The sequence below is a fragment of the Carettochelys insculpta genome, chromosome 28 (assembly GCF_033958435.1).
Source record: "Carettochelys insculpta isolate YL-2023 chromosome 28, ASM3395843v1, whole genome shotgun sequence".
NCBI classification, from domain to species: Eukaryota; Metazoa; Chordata; order Testudines; family Carettochelyidae; genus Carettochelys; species Carettochelys insculpta.
In genome coordinates this window covers 973,343-994,298 of record NC_134164.1, presented here as the reverse complement: position 1 = coordinate 994,298, position 20,956 = coordinate 973,343, and the positions used below count along the sequence as shown (strand labels likewise).

Sequence of the window (20,956 nt, the reverse complement as noted above, 5' to 3'; positions counted from 1 at the left end):
AACCCCCACTGCAGATGCTTTTATTCCAGAGGACGTGACCCTTATTCCGAATTAATTCACCCCAATAGTCTATGCAGCAACACTGAAGAATGGCAGTTGGGCCCATATTTTGCTCTGAATTACATTGTTATAGAGCCAGAGCCAATTTCTGAGAGCAATGAGTGGAACAGCCAGAAGGCTAGAATCCAGCCTCTGGCTTCCTCGCGTGCATGTTGGCCCTGATTTCCTGATGTGCATCCTGCTAATCGTCTCTGTTCCTCTGTCTTCTTCCTCCTTTCCTTTCTTACCCCATTTCATCGGCTCTTTCAATCCTGCCCTCTTCGTCCCTCCCTGATGGAGAAGTGCTGATCAATGTTCCCTCTCACTTTTAACATCCATGTGTGTAATAAATGTTGTCACTTGCACCAAGGCATGTGTGGATGTGCACCACCAGTAGAAGCACACGCTGCTGGCTCCAGTTGCTCTGCTAACCTGAATCTCTCCTGGGTGGCCACCCACGTGCTCAGCTTCCAGGGAGTGCTGGTGCTGTCACAGTAGCTGATGAATTCATACTGTGATGAGCCCTTCCACAACCCCCATGCTTGCCCGCGGCAGCACACTGGGGTCCTGCAGCTGGACTGACACAGCTTGGCTGAGCTCAGTGCCTGCCCCTGCTTCCTTGAAGGCAAAGTGTCTTGGGAAACTGGCTCGAAATGACACATGGCTCCTTCGAGGTGAAGGAAGGGCTTCCCTGCCGGCTCAAGGAGCCACACAGTTGAGCTGCTCAGATCAGTGGAGTCTGTCCCTGGGGAAGTGTTTCAGGCTTGTCCCAGGGAACGTGCCGTTCCTGCTGCAGAGGGGCTCAGCTCCACTGCCCTGAACCTTGGGCTGGTTCAGATCTGGTCCTGAATTTCACAGTTTGAACCCCTCTAATTTCTGTGTCACCAGCACCAAACACCTCCCCTCGACCTCTGGCTCAGAGCCCCCCACATAGCTGGTGGTCCTGCAGCTGTGAGTGGTTAGCGGCAAAGGCCCAGGGTGACTGTTCTGGGGGCAGAACAATCTCTAAGAGCAGCATTTCCATCAGGATCACGACCCAGATGTGTAAAACAGTGACAGGCAGGGCCACCTGAGTCAGCCAATCGATACCCCAAAGCAGCAGCAACATCCCTTCTGCTCTCAGCTCCTCAGCAATGTTCCCGTGAAGCCCTCACAGGCAACTTTCCCAGCATGCCTGGGCGGCCAACGGAGTGGCGGTGCAGGCCTGGCGCGTGTTCCAAAAATCTCTCCCTCTCCTGCACTGCAATGAGCTAGCAGCTGGATTGAAGGACCCGGAATGGGGGGATCCTATGGCACCTCTGAGAGGGGGCTTGAGCCCAGTGCTGGAGCATTTTAACTGGCCTTTGCAAATGCACTTCAGACCCGAGGAGAGCCAGGCCCATCGTTTGGCAGGTATGAGGCTGAGCACACATGGGAAGACCCTTCCTCCCAGCTCTTCTTGGGAGAACAGGCCCCTGGTTCGCCTGGGGATGGGGAAGTGCAGAGTTAAGGGGAGGGAAGAGAATTTAACTGACACCTTCCTGTGAGCACCTTTTCCTGATGTGCTGCTTGTTTCCAGCCCTGCAGTGCATAAGTGAAATCACTTCAGGTGCCTCCAGGCTCACTTCACATGTCACCTCGGCACTGGGGCCTCTGAGAATGGGAGGTTATTTCAGAGTTGACCTGGAGCTGATTCATAAATTCCCCAGAGCTTGGTATGCATTCCCAGGGAGCAGCCAGGGTCAGACCAAAGGTCCATCTCGCCCAGTGCCCTGTCTCCCAACAGGCCAATGCCAGGGGGAATGAACAGAGCAGGGAATCACCAAGTGACCCATCCCCTGTCGCCCACTCCCAGCTTCTGACAACCAGAGGCCAGGGACAGCTCCCTGCCCAGCCTGGCTCATAGCCATTGAGGGACCCAACCATGAGTTTATCTAGAGGAATTATGTCGTTAGAGGAAGTGTGGAGCTGCTTGGTGTAGGGAACACAAGATGGGTCTTGTCTCCTTGGTTTTGCTCTTCCCACTGTATCTACACCCTGTGCCCTGCCGCCAGGCAGATCTGTGCATTGCAACCGTCTCTGCATGAGCCGAAGAGAGCTCAGCTTATCACCACGGCTTCCAGCACAGGAGACTTGACCCTGGAGTGGGCACAGGTCTCATGTCCCAAAGACCAGCTCTGCCAAGTGGACACTCAGCTCAATACCCTGCATCTCATCTTCCTCCCAGACAGACATTGACCAGAGCCAGCACACCCAGCTTCAGATCCTGCACCATGGGATGCTTTTGTGATGCTCCGTCTGGCTGATGAAGAACAAACCACGTCCTTTATTTAATTTGATTTGACTTGGCTAAAGAGCATCTTCCCAAAGATCCTTTGTAGCTGCTCAGCCGAGCAGCCTGAGCTGCCCAGAAGACTACAGCTGCTCTAGTCTTACCATGTGACCCCATCTGCTAGGGCAGGTCGATAGCTTGCCTTTGTGAGAGGAAACGAAGCCTGAACCAATCGATATGACAAAGGCCTTACTCCGGCAGCAGTGGGAAGGCCAGCAACGGCAGGAAGGCAGCCCAGAGCTGTCTGCGGGGATGTGCCACCTCTTCGTTACCAGACAGCTCAGGAGAGGTATTTAAGGGATGGCTGAATGCTTGGTTGCTCTTAGCAAGGAGAAGCCAGTCCCACTGTGTATTGCAGCCACACAAGATGCAGTAACAGGGCCTGTCAACCAGGGTTACAGTCGTCATCTGAGAAACACACCAGCACTTGTGCTATGGCCATCAGTGGTGGGCACGTTGCTGCCAGGAAGAGAGAGAGAAATTGGAGGCAGTTCAAAGGAGAGCATCAAAGGCCAATCGGGAATGGCAGGGATTGATTTGCAAGGCAAGATCAAAAGAATCAAATATCTCAGCTGAGCAACTGCGCCGGCACAACCTGATCCCTGCCAGCTACTAGCAGAAGGGGCAGAATGCGCTGGGGCAGGTTGAACCTGGCGTGACGTGCTGGGCAGTTGGTGGGAAACCAGTGGAGACTGATAATGCGGGAGTGCTGGGCTGCCTGTTAGGAAGGGGCTTTTCAGATACTGACGCCGTGGGGCAGTGAAACAGAGTCTGGGGGGATTTAAAACTAGACAGGGCAAATGAGTGGAGAAAACTTCTGCCCCACAAGTCTTCACCATTGTTAATTTCTATGGGTCATGCTCCCTTGTTCTCACTCAGGCCAAAGCCCCACAGGAGTCATGTACTGGTGGGAGGGTTTGGCTGCCTTGGGCACGGCTGTCTTTTGTGACCTGGCTGGAGAATGGGATGCTGTTTGCATGAAGAGCGTTCTCTCCATGGGCATGGTTCTTCATTCAGCCATTTACAGCAATCCTTAACTCTGCTTCTCTAAGCCAAAATCTCCCTGCCTCCTGGTGAGAACCAGGGAGGACTGGGTAGATGGGTTGAGGGTCCAGAGAGGAAGTCACAGAACCCCATCTCCCCCTGCCACACCCCTCCTTGAGTTTCATCCTGATTCCCCTTCGTACATGACGGAGGATTGGTCTCAAATCCCCCCATTCCTTGCCTGGACCATCTGGGGGCCAGAGCCAACTCGCTGAGGGAGCTGCTTGAATCTCCTGGCCAGAGAATGTTCTGGGAGGTGACAGGAACACCCCAGCAGGGGCTGGATAACCCTCGGCCATCCAAGACACCGTGAAGGCTGCTGATGCTGTGATAAGCCAACAGAGAGCAATGGGCCCAAGTCGTGCTCGGTGAGTCCTGCCAGGTGTCTCCTCCTAACGAGGCGGCCTAAGGTCACTGATGACTTGGAGGAGAGGCAACGTTTTCACCGTCTCCTCTCACAAGTGTATAATTACCCTGGGCCCAAGCAGGGGAGGAAGCGAGAGAGGGTTTTCTGCTCTCAGGCTCAGGCCCTGAGGCAGAGGAAAAAAGCGCCCCGGGGGCACACGGTGCACAAACCCAGTCTGTACAGAGACGGGGCAGGGGAACCTTCCTGCTAATCAAGGAATCAGCTCACCTTTTTCAGTCTTGTTATGTGTATTACAGTTGCACCTACTGACCCCACAGGAGCCGTGTAATAGGTGCTGCACAAGCCCATCGCAGCAGACAGCCTCTGCTCCAAACAGCTGACAATCCAAATAGGCAAAGGGAGTGTTGGAGTGCTCCTGCTTTTCAGATGGGGAAACTGAGGCAGGGAGGGTTTTTTTGTTTGTTTGTTTGTTTGGGGTTTTTTTTGCACAGGGTCACATCAGGGGGCTGCATCAGAGCCTCAGAAATGAGCCTAGAACTCTTGAACAACATGGCAGCCCCAAGACCACCCTTTGTCGTTTGCAGTGAGGGACGGAAGGTTTTACCATAACGCTAAGTGTTCTCTGGTTATGGTCCCAGACAGGGTAGTCAGGCCGGTTCACTACCCTAATGCCCTCTAATACTCTGGTAAGACAGGATTCTCCCGATTCTGCCCTGCCACATGGCCACTCCGCCAAAGGCCTCAAGGCCGACCCTAATGCCAGCATTCCTGCTCTATAGGAGGGGAATTATCTGGAGGTTAGGGGTTGGCTAGCTCCTCCTGCTCACACCCCTTCCTGCAAGAGATGTGGGGCAGGGGTTAGGGGGCAAAGGAATGTGACTGTCTAGCAGTCCCTGGTTGATGTATCAGTGCCTGGGGACCACTCGCAGCTGGAATCAGTTAGAGCAGCCTTCAAGCTGCTCTGAATTATGCTGCACACCCCAGCTGCACACAGCTGGCCTAGTTACAGGAGGGTGAAGAAGACACTTCCTTGGTCTCCCGCCCACCCCGAACCCCCCAGCTGTCCTGGGCATTTCTCAGCTGCAACAGAGGAACTGGCCAAATGCTGGGGCCTGTCCTTGTAGAGCATCCTGCTGGCTTTTGCAGAGGGGCTGGGAAATCCAGCTGCACAGAACACCCAGTGTGATACGCTAGGACCAGCTCCAGTGTTGCTGCCGTCGGGGTCCCGTTCTCCCTCCCAGGGCATTCTGTCTGCGAGAGCACATCCGGGCTGGGCGGATGGAAGGGAGCGTTTAGTCTGTCTATCTTCGTCCTCCGTGGGCTTTCTCAGGGTGCCTCACCCACAGGCCTCCAGCCAGCGGAGGTGCCACAGTGATGCAAATTCAGAGTAAAAGACAGGAGGACAGGCAGAGAGCCATGGCTGGGTTTGGGGCTCTGTCTGGGAGGGATGGGGATGGGGGGATAGATCTGGGGGTGCCTGACTAGGCAGATAATACCAGTGAAATGAGCCCAACCAGTTTATGGGCCTGTGTGGAGAACTTCTCCTGGAAGCCCAGCCAATGAATGGTGTCTCATTCAGCTTCTCCCGGGAGATGCGCAGCAGCTGGCGAAGGGAGGGAGCGGCGAGTTCCGTTCGGGTTCTTTGCAATGATTTTTCTCCATATTTCCAAGCTAATTGTCTCCCAGGCTCCTTTCCAAAGAGCCTCTGGCTGAGCCGACAGATGCCAGCTCGGGGTGTGTGTGTGTGTGTGTGTGTGTGTTGGGGTGTGTGTGTTGGGGTGTGTATGTGTGCATGTGGGAGTGTGTGCCAGTGTGGGTGTCAGTCTCTGTGTGTCAGTGTGTGTCTGTTTTGTGAGAGTGTGTGCGTGTGTCAATGTGAGAGTGAGTGTTGTGTATGTTAGTGTGGGTGTCAGTCAGTGTGGGTGTATTTCTGTGTGTGTGCCTGTGTGTCTCTGTGTGTGTGTGTGCACGTGAGTCTCTCTGTGTGTTTTGTGTGTGTCAGTGTCAGTGTCAGTGTGTGTGTGTGTGTGTGTGTGTGATGAGGGCGTCAGTCAGTGTTTGTGTGCCAGTGAGTGTCTGCGTGTGTCAGTGTTTGTGTGTGTCAACGTCTGTGTCAGTGGGTCAATGTCAGTGTGTGAGGGTGTCAGTCAGTGTGCGTTGGTGTGTGTGTGTGTGCCTTAGTCTCGGGGTGTGTCTGTTTTGCATATGTGGGTGAGTGTCAGTGTCTGTGCGTGTGTCAGTGGGTGTCTGTTGTTGTGTGCCCCTGTCGGGGTGTGTGTGTGTGTGTGTGTGTGTGTCGGTGTGCGCGCGAGTGATGATGCTCCCGGGGGCGGGGGCGGGGGCGGGGGCGGGGGGCCCCGGGAGGCGGAGCTGCTGCCGGGGTTCGGACTTTGAAAAGCCCCCGCCGGCGGGGCGGGCGGCACTGCGCGGTCCCCGTCCAGGCTGCGCGGCGGCTCCGAGGCAGGTGCTGTCCCGCCGGGCCGGGCCGGGCCGGGCCATGGGGAAGAAGCTGCGGCTGCTGCTGCTGCTGCTGCTGCTGCTCCCAGGGGTGAGCGACCGCGCGGTGGGGCGGGCCGGGGGGCGCAGGCCGGGGAAGGGCAGCGGGGGGGACCGGCCCGCGGGCGCCCAGGCGGCCGAGCCGAGCCGTAGGGGCACAGACCCCCCATGGACCCTTCCCTGCTCCCCGCGGACCACGCTGCGCTCCCGGCCCGGGGCTGAGCCCCACCCTGGCTCCATCCCGCCGGGGAGCTGCGCGCCCCCAGTGGGGCTTCGGTCGGGGCGGGCGGCTGAGCGGGGATCCTCCCGGCGATGTCCCCTCCTCCCGCCCCCCTTTCCACACCCCCGCCCCCCATGGCCGGAGACGCCCCAGGGGTCTAAGCTGCAGCTTCCCATGTGGCCGCCGGGATTCTGTGGAGCCCCCAGCCTAGCGGAGAGCGGGGACAGCCCCAGCCCCAGCGCCAGCCCCAGCGCCGGGGGGTATCCGCCTCCAGGCACCTTTCCACAGCTGGCTCAGGTCCCCTCACGCCCCTCCGCCGAGCCCGAGGGGGCAGTCGGAGCACCCCGCCCCAGGCAGCAGGAGGGGCTGGTCTGGGACCCCCTGCAGGGCCAGGCCTGGCACTTTGGCCGAAGGAGGCAGCTGGCCCATGAGATTGGGGCTCTCAGATGAGCAGGGAGCCAGAGAAGCTCTGCTAACGCACCCCTCCCCCTTCCTCCCTGGCATGTGGGGCGGGGAGGCGGGGGAAGTAATTAAAATATAACAGGGGCCACAGTGAAGTGTCGCCCGCCCGGGGCAGAGGGCGAAAGCCCAGTGAGATAGGCACTCGCCCAGGTGGGGGTCGGTCTGTGGCAGATCCCTGGCCACCGCACAGTGGCCAGCCCCCCGCAGCTCCAAGCCTGGCCAGGAACAGCCAGCGTTCTCTCTCCCTACAGGCACATGTCAGAGGGGACTTTAGCTTGAGCCAGTCTGAGCCTCCCATCTCCTGTCTCGTCTATTTAAAATTCCTTAGTGCCAGGGCCATGCACCTCCTGAACCCACAGGTAGCCCAGCCGGAACCAGCAGGAGCACCGCTAGGGCTCGGAGGGGGCTGGGTGACACCTGGGACCCTTTGCTGAGCCACCCAAGGAGGGAGATGAGAAGGCAGAGAGACTCATCTGCTTGGAAGGCAGAGAGACTCATCCGCTCATGTCACGGGCCACCAAACCGATTGCAACGTGCCATCACTGGGCCGCGCTAGATTGGAACCACTGCCTAAGAGCTGCCAGGAGCCAGGGCCCCTTCCCACCCCCAAAGCGGCACCTAAACTCCTTGGATCCCAGGGAAGGTGGTGCTCATCTGCCCTTTGGTTTGGCCAAGCAGTTCTCAGGTGCCAGGATCCAGAGAAGCTGCCTGCCTGGTGCTCTGATGTGCGAGTGACTCGAGCCAGTGCATTCAGGTGAAGATTTCAGATACCCCCCGAGGCTGGAGGTTGCTCAGAGCTGGCATGCTGGGTCTGCTGGGTGTAGCCAGGGAGGAGCGTGCCACAGCCTGGGGGTGGGGCCATATGGCTCCAGGATTTGGAGGTGGGTCCATCCGCAGCTCAAAGCCTGCCCCAGGCCCTCTGTTCAGGGTGTAATCTTTTTCATGCCCAAGATTTATAGGTATTGCGCCCTGTTGCCATGTCCTGCGTATTAATCTGTCTCCCAAGTCTGGGGTAGATGATCCATCATCCTCTTCGGTAAAAACCCCAAACACCCACCACCTCCACAGCGACTTAAAAAGCAATTAAAACCTCTCGGAGGTGTCACACACCCCTTCTTCTTCCAGCTGTCATGATGCTTTATGGGGTTAATACCTGTGGCTTTGTCAACAGGAGTTGTGCTAATAACATGCACATTTCACTGGACTAATGTAGACCATGTGCCCTCCTCCGAGTGTGTTAATCTTTACGGGAGTTTGCAGTGCTCTGGGCCCAGAGCGGAAAGGGAAATGCAGGCAAGCGGGGAGAGTGGGTCTGGATCTGGGGACTAGCAGCTGTATTTTCCACACCATTTAGTAGCACAGAGGGGAGGGGCTGCCAAGGAGCAGGGGGCAGTGCCCAACTGCCCTTTCCATGGGCAATGCCGGTGGTTACTCAATGCCACTTGCTGGCAACCGGATAGTTAGGGACTAGCCACGTGTCACAGCTGCTCCTCAGCCAGCAGGGGACACTGCCGGGGCGCTGGCAGGAGGAAACCCTGCACACTTCCAGCCGCTAGGACCCAGGGCAAGGGTGGGGGTAAAGGAATGGGTCCTTGGTAATCCACTTGCCTCAGTCCCAGCTGGCTGGAGCAGACTGAGGCTGACCGCACAGCTGCTTTGGTCCCATTTGTTCCCAGGCTATCCATAGTCAGAAATGCATAAGTGCTGCACGGGCTGTGGGCAGCTGGTCTGTGACTTCAGCCCCAGCCTCTGGCGAGAGATGGTGCCGGAGAAGTAACTGAATTATGACCCAACTATGGCAGTCCTGAACCTCTCCGCAGCGGGTGCTGTGGGACAATGCGGGGGCCGAGCTGGGTGTGGCGGCGTGGGAAACAATCTCACCTGGACGTTCGCACTTGCCTCTGAAGGGGAGGGGAATGAGGCCGACAAAGATCCTGTGCCTGTGTCTTGCTGCCCTCATCCCAGGGCCCTTGGCTTTTCTCACTCGTGCTCTCATGCTTTGTGGTGGGTTTTGAAAAGCTTCGCTTTCATTCCGATGTGGAATGGAACCCGATTTGGAAACATCACCATTTTTTGCCCAGTAACAGAGAGGAAGCTGGGCTAGTCTATACACTATCAAAACAAAAAGCAGTCAAGTAGCACTTTAAAGACTAGCAAAATAGCTTATTAGGTGAGCTTTCGTGGGACAGACCCACTTCTTCAGACCATAGCCAGACTGGTTCGGTCTGGCTATGGTCTGAAGAACTGGGTCTGTCCCACGAATGCTCATCTAATAAACCATTTTGCTAGTCTTTAAAGTGCTACTTGACTGCTTTTTGTTTTGATTTTTTGCCCAGTGGAATTCTGCTCTTCCAGCCAGACCTGGTGTAATTGTCAGCTTCTTCCAGCAGAGGGGCACTGTACAGTGGTGACCTTGCTTCCTGGGGGTGTGGAGGACACCCCTCAACTTCTCCAGTCCCACCCTCACCCAGCAGAAATATCCTACACCAGGGGAATCTCCGCCAATGTTCCCTTGTGCAGCCACTCTGGACAGACTGCAGCGCTGCATTGCTGACTGGTAGAGCATTCACAGCTAGGTGTGTGTTTCTCCTGGTGGTGCACATTCATGCCTGCCTTGGTGCATGCAACAATACTTATTCTGCACATCAATGGAGCGAAAAACCCACAGGGCTGGGAAAGATTAGAGGGAACTTAGTTCTCAACCTGTGGCTTGGCCCGCCCCCCAACCCCCTCACCCAGCTTTGATTGTTTCAAAGGGCCGCGTGACAGCTCTTGTCCTCCATGTACTTGCCTCCCTGCTCCAGGCACGGCAGCCTCTGGGGTCCCAGCACCACACAGGGTTGGCCTGGCTGCTGTGGAGAGGGTAGGCGGGGTGTCACTGGTGTAATGCAGTATTTACAACAGTCATGGCTACGCTGCAAAGACAAACCCATCGTGCTGCGTTTCAGAGCCTGGCTCAATTGCCTTGGCTTGGCCTGTGGGACTAGAAAGAGGCAAGTAGACAGTCAGGATTGGGCCTAAGCAATAACAACTCCACTGCTGCTTTTCACCCTTGACTCACCCGTGGGGGTCCCTCCATCCAGCCTCCCAGGCTTGGTGCTGCAGGGCTTTTATTTCAGCACAGAGACTCCTCCCAGGCCCTTTCTGTGCAGCTGAGAGCTCAACTGGGCAGCCAAATGCAGCCCCAGAGTGCACATGCTCACCAGCACTGGGTAATTGAAGCCCTTTGTCATTCAAATGCCTCCAACTGGCACTCTCTTGTCCAACACCAGCATCTGTAATACACAGAGCAGAGAATTGAGCGAATGGACCCCAGGAAAGGAGGCAGCTAATTGGCAGAGGGAGGTGACAGCTTTCAGCGCCCTCGGCTCCTTAGTCTAGCTCATGTCCCTTGCACACGGGCCGAGGGGCTGGGGAAATCGTCCGGAAAGCATCTCTCCAACCTCCATATTTTTCATGGCTGGGTTTGTTTTGCATGATGTTTGTCAATGCTGGTGTGAATTGTATTAAGGAGCAGTCAGGAGGGGCTGCCTTAGAGTCCAGATGGCCTTAATAACTGCACCAGACACCTTCCCGCCACTGATAAACCTACTAAATAGTGGCTGATACAAACAGATACAGGAGGCTACCTATGGAAGTCAAGAGGGAGTGTAATGGTGGGAAGCCAGGAGTCCCTCACTCAGTTGCTGGGAACAGAGGTAGAGCTGGGATTCCTTCCTGCAATGCTCTCCCTGGACTCTGCTCCTTGTGTGGCAGCTTCTGGCTAGTGGTGGCAGCTAAATGTAAATATCCTATGTTAGCTGGAAGGAAGAAAGTTTTCTCACTCCCTACTCCACTTAGCTATTCCTCCCACACACTATTGGCTGCTGCTGCTAGAGAGGTCAGATTTCTGCTACCCCGCCTTTCCCCAAGGGCCATATTTTGGATCCTTCTTCATGAATAACTCAGCGGCATTCTTGTGTGGCTGCCTACAGCAACAGACTACAACTGACAAGATTCAGCTGGCTCCCTGAAGCCATGAAACTGACCGGGCTTGTAGGTTTCACTATGGGGCTGTTTGAAGAAGCTGTGGGCAGCAGGTGAGCTATCTGTCTGCAGGCTCAGGAAGACAGTGCTGTATCCATTCACATTTGGAAGGTTCTCTTCAGAAACTTAAAGGCTAGAAATGCAAAGATTATTTTTTAACAAAGATCGAATCTTAAGTTGTGCAGAGATTGATGATTTATACTTCTGGTGAAGTGATTATCAAGGGATGAATGCAGAGTGTTATGACTTGAAGCTATATTCCACATTGCTCTTTCTGTTTTATTTAATGGGAGCTCCCTCACCTCCAACGCTGTTCAATACAGTAGCAAGTTCCCCACCTGCAGTGCTGTGAAGAGATTTATTTTAGTTGCACTGAGTGATCCCTTTACAAAAATACAGCCCTTGCTCCCTGTCCCTGAAATGTTCCCTATCCAGCACTAGCCAAGAGGGGTTTTCAAGCACAGCTGCTGTGATTAGTCCTATGGGACCACTGCTCAGTTGCTCTGCCCATGCAGTCCTGGGCCTTTCTCCTGAGACAATGGACATGCTCAGCAGAATGGAAAGCAGTCTGACCGTGCCCAGCTCATTCCATACAGTAGCCTGAAGCCTATTACCCTGCCCTGAGCCAACCAATCGTCCCGTTTGTCTTTCTTGTGACCATGGCTCATGCAAACCTGTTGGCACCTTCTCCACACAAGCCAGGCAGCGAGGGGGAATACTGGCCTTTGCAACAGGTGACCGTTGCTGAACTAGACCACCAGTTGTCTCCGCCAGGGAAGCAGATGCTGAGTTGCTAGGGAGCACGTTTCACACTCTGTGCAGTTCAGTCACCCCATCCTCCTCGGGAAGATTGGCCTGACTCATCCGCCATTTACCAAACCCACCCAATCCATGTGCAGATCCGGCCTGACCGCACAACTTGCGGCGTGTTATTGCTTCCAGACTCAAGGGCAGGATTTATTTATAAAGCAAACATTGTTGCTTCCATTAGGCGATGATGTAGCCGAATCCCTTGGCACCACAATTACCAAGCACTTCCAAGCATGTGCTTCCATTATCGCTCCTCTGAATGCAGGTCCTGGAGTGCAGCAAACCACTGTGCGCTGGACAGGTCTCTGGCTGGTTGCGTTTAAAACAGCGCTCGCTTTCCAGCTGTGCTGCCGCAATGACCTTGGGCAAGTCTTGGAGCTTCTGCTTATCCCCCCCATAAACCGCTAGATTCACAGGGACGGGTGTCAGGTTGGGTGGCTGACGACTGCAAAGTGCTTTGAGATCCTTGGTGAAAGGTGCTACAGGAGTTCAAATGAAGTGTGCGAGGGGAAACCAGGCCCCTCCATGTGCTGTGCCGGCTGTAGAGCGAATCTGGCCTCGGTTGGTCTCCTAGCTGAACACACTGTCGTGCTTTTGGGGGCTTTACTGGGGAATGGGAGTGTGGGGGGGAGGTGAGGACTCCCTTCCGTGTCTTTCTTCTCCCGAGGCTTTGATGTTAATAATAGTTGGGAGGTGAGCTCATCTCAAGCCCAGCTGTTTCCAATCAAGTCCATTTCAGGCTGGGGTGTTTGATCACGTTGGACACCTCTCCTGCTGATGGGACTGGATTTATTTAGTTGCTTATTTTACCCCCACTCCCACCACCCGGCAGAGAAACTGACCCGAATCCTCCTGTTTCCCTCCTGCGGCAGGGGCCGGCCTGGGCCACCACGGAGACGTGTCCCACCGAGCAGTACACCGACAGCGGGGAGTGCTGCAAAGCCTGCAACCTGGGCGAGGGAGTAGCGCAGCCCTGCGGGGTGAATCAGACGGTCTGTGAGCCCTGCTTGGACAGTAAGTGCCTGTTTCACCTCTGCCTCAGGCTGTAGGGTGGGGGGATGTGCTGCCCATTGCATGGGGGTGAAAGCTGTGGGAGGGGTTTCCCACAGACGGGTGAGATGGCTGGGCCAAAGAGCCTCTCTGGGTCATTGACGTGCATTGTCTGATCATGGATATGATATGGGCGCAGCTAGAATAAAATAGGTGTCCCCTCCACTCTGGACAAAACCCTGGATTTATTGTTGATGGCCCATGTCCTGAGCACTTTCTGTACAGTCCTCACTCAGCTCTCTGCTCACTCCAGAGCCAGACAGCAGCTGTCACCTGCAACATCTGATGTGTCCAGTATCATGCAATCCTAGGGCTGGAAGGGACCTCAGGAGGTCATTGAGTCCAGCCCCCCCGCCCAAAACAGGACCAACCCCCACTAAATCATCCCAGTTAGGACTTTGTCAAGCTGGGACTTAAAACGCCCCCTAGGGATGGAGACTCTGCCACCGCGGTAGGTAACCCATTCCAATGCTTCACCGCCCTCCTCGTGAAATAGTTTTTCCTAATGTCCAACTTAGACCTCACGCGCCGTAACCTCGTTCTGCCATCTATCGTACCCGGCCTCCCATGATGTCATTTACACCCATTTCTCCGCACAGCAGCTATAGGAGAACAATTAGAAACTCCACACCACAAACACACGAGCTTTGGAGTCACTGAGGACTATCCACTGCCATTGGCTTGTATGGGCTGAGGATCTGATCACCCCGCTCCCAGTCTGCACGTGCCAACCAATGTGCACGTCCAAACCCAAAGGGTTTTTCTCTTCCTGATCTCTCAGTTGAAATACCGGTCCTTTGTGTTTTCTTCTACTGCCTGTTTGTTTCATTCCGTGCTTCCTGGTGCGTGTGTGTGTGTGTGTCTGTCTGTCTCTCTCTCTCTCTTCCCTTCACACCCACTTTGCGGAGAAAGTAAAACATTCCCCCCATGCCCTCCCCACTTCTCAGCAGTTTGCCCTCAAATAATGACTCTGGCAGGAAAGTGCCAATGTGCCGTAACATGGGAAGAAGGGGTCACCAAATGAAGTGAATGGGCAGCAGGTTTAAAACAAACAGGGAAGTTATTCACACAACATAGTTATTCACACAGCCTGTGGAACTCCCTGCCAGAGGCTGTTGTGGAAGCTGAGAACACAACAAGGTTCAAAAAGGAACTAGATAAGTTCTTGGAGGATAGATCCCTCCACGGCTGTTAGGCAGGCTGGGCAGGGCTGGTGTCCCTCGCCTCTGTTTGTCAGAACCTGGGACTGGGTGACAGGGGATGGATCATTCCATGATTCCCTGTTCTGTTCACTCCCTCTGGGCCACCTGGCATTGGCCACTGTCAGCAGACAGGAGGCTGGGATAGAAGGACCTTTGGACTGACCAAGTGTGGCCATTCTCATGTTAACGCTGGTGGTTCCAACTGTTTGCAATGATAACTGCCCCAGCCAAAGCGCTGTGGGGAAGGGATGGAGGTTTGTTGCACAAGGCTTATTGAGCTTCAGAGCAAAACTGAAGATGCTGCGTGGGGAGAAGAGGTCCCTGGTGACAGGACTTCCCCTGTGGAAGAGAGATCCTTGGGGCACAGGCCCCCTGTAGACAGTCCCCGGAGGAGAAGGTGCAGCCTGGGAGAGGGCTGGAGGCCAGTGCGCTGGCTCGGTAGAGGAAAGTGCTCCATGCCAAGCACAGCTCTGCACAGCATTGGCTAAATATATCAACCTTCCTGCAAAATCAATGAATGCCACTTACCCTGGGAGTGACTGGCAGCCAGGACTCTGGCTATTGAACACCCGCCCTGCTGTCTGACCTTGCAGGAGGTGCATCTTAGCACAGTGCAGAGGAGCCAGCCAGACCCTGACCTGAGCATACGCCGTTCCTTCGCTGCAGCATTCCCTCTGCATATCCCACTGCGGGATGCTGCGCCTTTACCTCTGCACTGGGCAAATGCTGTGAGACTCGGGTCCCAGGGACGCACGCCAGCTCCTCACTCCAGAAGGAAGGAGGGACTGGGGAAGAAAGGAAAGAGTTCCCACCCCGGGGATAGAGGGAGCGCATGTGCGGGAGGTGCCCAGTGGGTGTGGATGGGAGTAGACCGCGTGGGGCTGGCAGATGAGCGGATGGTGACTCTTCCACAAGTGAGTGGTGTGTCCCCCTTTTGTGGCTGGTCCCTGAGGATCTCAGCCTACGACTGCTGGTTAGTGAAGTGGCTCCTTTAGCTCAAGCCTGCGCTATGGTGCTCTGGGAGAACCCCCCGCTACTGGGGGAGGGCTCCATGTGAAGTGGTTGCAGGCTGGCGCTGCGCGGTCGTGTGCTTGTGGCACGCATCCTCCTGGCCTTTGCAGCAGCGGGAACCTTGTGCGTGCAGCGTGCTGGAGGCCAGGCTCCCAGATGTCGGTACGAATCATTACAAACACATGCTCCTTCTCCGCTCGGGCATTTCAAGTCACTTCCACTCGCACAGTCCCAGAGGGGCTCAGCATGGGGACGTGTCAGTTTTCTGCAAATCTCCCCATCCTTCCGGCCGGGCTGGGACGCGTTCTTCCCCGCAGGGTGGGGATGGAGCCATTCCAACCCTCCTGTCGTTCCCACTGTATGTGACTGGGGAGGGCATTAAGAGAGTGGGCTTGGAATGTGTGGCAGTGGTGCTGGAACGCCTGAGAGGTGGCTGCATCCGTCCGCTAATCTGCACGGGGGTGGCTGTGTGTATAAATACACAAGTTTCTGTTTTATGAGTCTGGTTGACCTTGACATGTCTTTAGTCCCAAGCTGGAGTCTGTATTTCTGTCCTGCTGCTAGGACTTGGGATTAACGTCTGGGTTTGATCTCTGCTTTGTCACACTATGAGACAAGACACACAGCAACAGGGGCTTAAACTCTCCCCTTTCTCTAACCCCACGGCACAAAATAATGTGGAGGCAGGAGTGGCTCAGGTAGAGGTACGGTATGAGCTAGACCAGGCGTCAGCATCCTTTCTGAGGCAGAGTGCCCTCTATGGACAGTCCAAGGGCTGGGGATGCTCTTTAAAGTCACTAGTAGTCCTATTCACAACAGCTTCATTAATAACAGAGATGCAGAACGTTACGGTTTAGATGGTGGTTGGTGGCATTAGTTGGTCTTTTTTTAATTCACAGGCGACCTGGCATTGAGCAAGCTCCTGGCTGCATGGGGGGAGGAGTGGGACTGAGCTCCCGCCTTGCATGCCAGTGAAAATCAGCTGACGTGCTGCTCTGGGCACCGGTGCCGGGGGTTACTGATCTCTGAGCTAGATAAGAATGCAGCATACTGGAAAATAGGAGCATTGATGTCTCATCTGGCTCTGCTACTGATGTGCTGCATGACCTTGGGCATGTCACTTCCCTTCTCTGTGCCTCAGTTTCCTTCCCTCTCCCCCGCCATCTGACTCACCTATTTAGACTGTACAATCTCCACAGAACAGCTTTCCATCACAGTGGGAGACACTAATACTCTATAACTTGCTTTACTGATAAATGGGGAGGGGAGAAGGGTTGGGGATAAAACAAATATAACTAGTTAAAAACCCCAATGAAAATACACAACAAGAAAACAGGTGCTGGTGCCAGCAGTGTTCCCTTGAAGCTTTTGCATCCATATGTAGATTTTTCCCTCCATGTGTGGAATAATTTTATGTGCACTGAAGCACATGTGAATGTGCACCACCGTAAGGAACTAAAAACCGGGCGGCAGGCCCTGTGCTAGTCAGCTGGGTGGCACTGGACTCTCTCCTGCCCCATCTTACTGGGAACGCTGGCTGACGGCAGGATCTGTTGCAGAGCCAGGGGTGGCAGATGCGTCTCTTGGTCACTTTGCTTGGCTTTATGTCCACTCAGTAGCCTCGTTCCATATCTGATTCTTAGGAGCCCTCAGCCTTGGTTCTACTCTCGCTTGCACCATAAGGAGCCCCGGGAGCTAAGCTGGCGTAAACCTGGTGAATGGGTCTGCAGAATCCAGCCCCTTGCCTCTCCCATGCCAGGACCTCAGCTTCCAGGAGGATTCTCCCTCCCCTTCCTCTTTTTTTTGTGAAATCTCGGCCGTGTGGAACAATCCCATCTGAGGCTGTTGCTGCTCTGCATGTGGAATCCCTTGGGCTTTAATAGGAGACCCAGGTGCAAGGCCATCCTTACCCATGTGCAGAATATGCAGTTGCACAGGACACTCAAATATTTGGGGCACTGCTGGGTCTTAAGGTCCACCCACCAGCCTTTTCCTGTCCCTGTTCTGTGGCTGCTGCAGCCTGGTGAGTCTTTGTCTGGAGGGAAGCTAGTAAACTTGAAAGTGAAATAAAACAAAAAAGCAGTCCTGTAGCACTTCAAAGACTAGCAAAATAATTTATTAGGTGATGAACTTTCGTGGGACAGACCCACTTCTTCAGTTCTTTGAAAGTGAAATAGTCATCCAGAAAGCCTGTTAATAGAACCTTTAACCTGTGAAACGTATCAGAGGGGTAGCTGTGTTAGTCTGTATCCGCAAAAAAAAAAAAAAAAAGAAAAGTCTTCTGGTGCCTTATAGACGAACAGATTTATCAGAGCATAAGCGTTCGTGGGCAAAGACCCACTTTGTCCAATGCATGTAGTAAAGACTACATAAGAATAATGCATCTGATGAAGTAGGTCTTTGTCCATGAAAGCTTTATGCTCCGATAAATAAGGTGCCACAAGACTTCTCATTGTTCTAACCTGTGAAAGATTAATTCAAATGCTAATGAAGTCGTTTAACAGGTCTAGACTGTCAGTTTCTGAATTCACCATGTTGTACACAGAGCCTGAGTTTAAAATGTGCTTTGAAACATTTCCTTAGTGTGTTCCTGAAGGCTGTGAAATCACATCTCTCAAAAATCATTGTCATCATCCGAGACTGCCGTCAGGCACGCGGCACCCATTTAATAGAGCTGCGTAGGGTCCCGTTAAGCCTAAGGACAGCCCTGCCCGGGTGGCTGCAGAATCACACCCCAAGAACTCGCCTTAGGGAATTGTAGTGCTAGTTTGTGCGATCCACTATCCTGGCACTGAGCTCTGACCCACCAAATCCTCTCTCCTGCTCCTGGCAGCTGCTACTGCTTGGTGGTTCAGAGGCTACACAGCAGCCTAGCCACTCGGGAAGCATTGTCCCTCGCGAGGGTGGGTGAGATGAGCCTCAGCAGGGGATCAGCTTACACCCCGGAGCATGGCATCCGCCGCCCCTTGATTGCAGCCTCCAGAATAACCGCGCAGTTGCTGACCATTAAGTGATGGAGCCCTCTAGTAATCCAGCCCTGTCATTTGGCTCGGGGTGAGCACCCGCAGGCACAGATTCCTCCAGTTCACCCCAGGCTGCCTGCAGAAGCATTTCCTTTGATTTGCTCTCGACTCGCCAGGCTCAGTGAATTGCAAGCGACCCGGCGATGGCAAGGCGCAGAACTCTGTCTGTGCAGCTGGAGGACAAACTTGGTTTCTTTTCATGTTGAAGTTCAACCCCCAGCTCCTGCCTTAGCCCAAACTGCTGCATTTTCCTCCCCTCCCCCAAACAGCCTCTGCCGAGAGTGCTGGCTCATGATTTATTTATCCATCTCCCGCAGCATCCCTCCTTACGGGGCGGGGGCTGGTTTGACTCTCAGCTGTAATTGTTCAGCTCGCATGCCCGGCTGCCACTGAAAATGTGCCCACTCAGCCAATACACTTTTCCTGTCAAGCTCCTGCTTCTAATGGCGCCCATCAATAATTCAGAATAATGTAAGAAATTAACCCAGGTTAATGGGAGCTGTGCACTCTTGCGTATGACCGGGAACTGCAGGCCTTGGTTTGTGCAGAAAGACAGGGGAGGTGGGGTGTGGCAGGGTGGGTGAGAAGGGGAGAGAGCACCAGTTTCTGTGCCTGGCTGGTGATGGGCCTGGGGGTGAGGTCACTGGGTCAGGCCTGAATAGGATAGCTTGGGGAGGTCTGAGCTCCATTCTGACTTAGTCATGACCATGAAATTGGTGACTGCCAGAGGATCCAAGAAAGCAGAGGTGGCAGACAGCATTCCCTGGAAGCTGAGTACTTGGGTGGCCGCCCAGGAGAGAGATGGGTCTTGCCCAGCTGATTAGCAGAGCGCCCATGGCCAACAGCATGGGATTCTGCTAGTGATGCACATCTGTACAGGCCTTGGTGCACATAACAAAATTTTTTCTGCCCATGGATAACGAATATTAGAGGGATCACTGGTGAAAGATCAGAGGAATGCAAACGATCTGCTGCTGAGCCCCTGCAGAACTGATGCAAACTGAGATCCAGAAAGGGAGGCCAGTAAGCATGAGAGTGGGGAGACCTGGAGTCCCAGGGGTGTGGGGTATGTGTTCGGGGGGATGCTTTCAGCCATAGATCAGAGGATGAGCCATGGTGGGGACCACAGTGGAAGGAAGCACCTTCCAAGGGCAAGCAGGGGCAGTGATCTCTCCCCTCCCCCTGCACTCCACCACAGCAGCACATGGTGCAGCAGGAGAGGACAGTGGGGCCAATACCTGGCTGATGCCAGCAGGATGGTGCATGCAAAGCCTGGCAGAACAGGCTGTGCCCTCCTGGTGCTCCCACCTTGTCTGAAGCACCTCTTCACTGGCACCACACTTTCCCCTTAAGAGCTAAGCTAATAGCAATTTGCTGCTCCAGGCCACATAGCCACTTGGCACAGCTCTGCCTTCTGTCTCTAGTGGCGTCCTCCCTGTGCTACTTCAGCAGCAAGAGCTGATGCTGCTCAGTTCTTTATGATGCTGCCTAAAACAGTGACACACCTCGGAACCAGTACGCTGTCCTGCTGAGAGGAACACTCACCAGCAGCCTGGGGCTGCTGGGGCTTGATGGCTGGCCCCAGCCACTCCTAGACCTCCTGGCCGATGGCTGGGACATCACAGAGCTAATCTCTCAAGACCCTCCAAGGTGTTGAACTCCCAATGGAGGCAAGCCCAGCCAGCTAGGCCTGGTAGCTGTGATCAAACGGCACTGTGCCACGTTTACTGATGTGACGCAGACCAGGAAGGGGCTACACAGCCTGTTAAATCCCAGTGGCACATCAGTGAGAGGAAAGATGAGCTTGTGATACAGTCACTGGTCTGGGATTTATGTCTTCTATGAGTCTCGTGCCTAACTGGGTCGATGTGTTCTCCATGGCTATCATTGTCTTCCCCCTCATACCATGGAAGACACGACTGCAACTCACTGCCAACACACGCCACCAAGCCTGGGACTGAGCCACCGCTTCTTCACGGCCACATCTCGGCTATCCAGAATTCATTGCTGGGTGCGGCCTTTCTCGCCGGCTCTTGCCTTGCATGGAGTCTTCTGAGTTCCGTTGAGCTTATGGACAAGGGTTGGGGTGAGACCATACTCCCAGCGTACAGCAGCCTCCAATCTCCTGGCCAGTCTGGTTACTTGGAGACACAGTGCTGGTGGATCATCTCCTAGCCCTGAAGCGCAAGGAGCGTGAGATGCATCAGCCACCTTTAACCACCCCGGAACACGAGGTGTTGATGGGAGAAGTTGGGAGGCCAGGTGCTCTCCATGAGGGCTCCAGCCCTTCGGAGTTCACTTCCCCACAGCCTAAGTGGGTCAGTTGTCAGGGCCTACCTTTTCTCCTGTTGTCAAGGAGCTGTGCTGGGGCAGCCCGGGTAGGACTCTGGGGAATAGTGGGTGTAGCGTGGTTATTTGTAATGCTGCTACTGTTGGAGTTGCTCGGAGAGAACTGCCTGGCCTGTTTTTTAGTTGGTGTGTTTTAAAGATTGTGGAGAACATTAGGTGGGCTGCTGCCTTCCTGGAGGAAGGGTGGCCAAGTGATTAGGTCGCAGGACTAGGGAGGTTATAGCTGTACGGATCTCAGCTGATGCCTCTCCTCTGTCCTCAGCCCCACTTCTTCGCCTCATTCACAGAGGTTCAGGACAGAAGGGGCCATGTGCGGCCAGTTAATTAAGCTTAATGGGACTGGACGGGAAGCAGGCCTGCTGCCTGGGAGGTGGAGCTCTGAGGTCCTTTGAGTTGCCTGACAGCACTGCTCTGGCTGCACACAGCTGGGAGGGAGCAGCGTGGGGCAGTGCTGGGGTCTGGGTGGCACGGAGTGCTGAATGCACTAGGCCCTGCCCCTTCTGGGGCACAGAGCTGCCCCCCACACCTTGCTCTAGGACCCACGGG

General features: G+C 54.7%; 1 protein-coding gene across 1 annotated transcript in view; it reads left to right on the top strand.

Annotated features, from left to right (window-relative positions):
• Nucleotides 1–6,221: 6,221 nt before the first annotated feature.
• The window catches only part of NGFR (nerve growth factor receptor), a 39,362-nt gene continuing 24,627 nt past the window's right edge, over nt 6,222–20,956 (top strand). The window contains exons 1-2 of the mRNA XM_074979217.1: nt 6,222–6,309; nt 12,648–12,789. Of these exons, the coding sequence (XP_074835318.1) occupies nt 6,259–6,309; nt 12,648–12,789 (193 nt within the window). The 5' untranslated portion in view covers nt 6,222–6,258. The remainder of the gene's footprint in view (nt 6,310–12,647; nt 12,790–20,956) is intronic.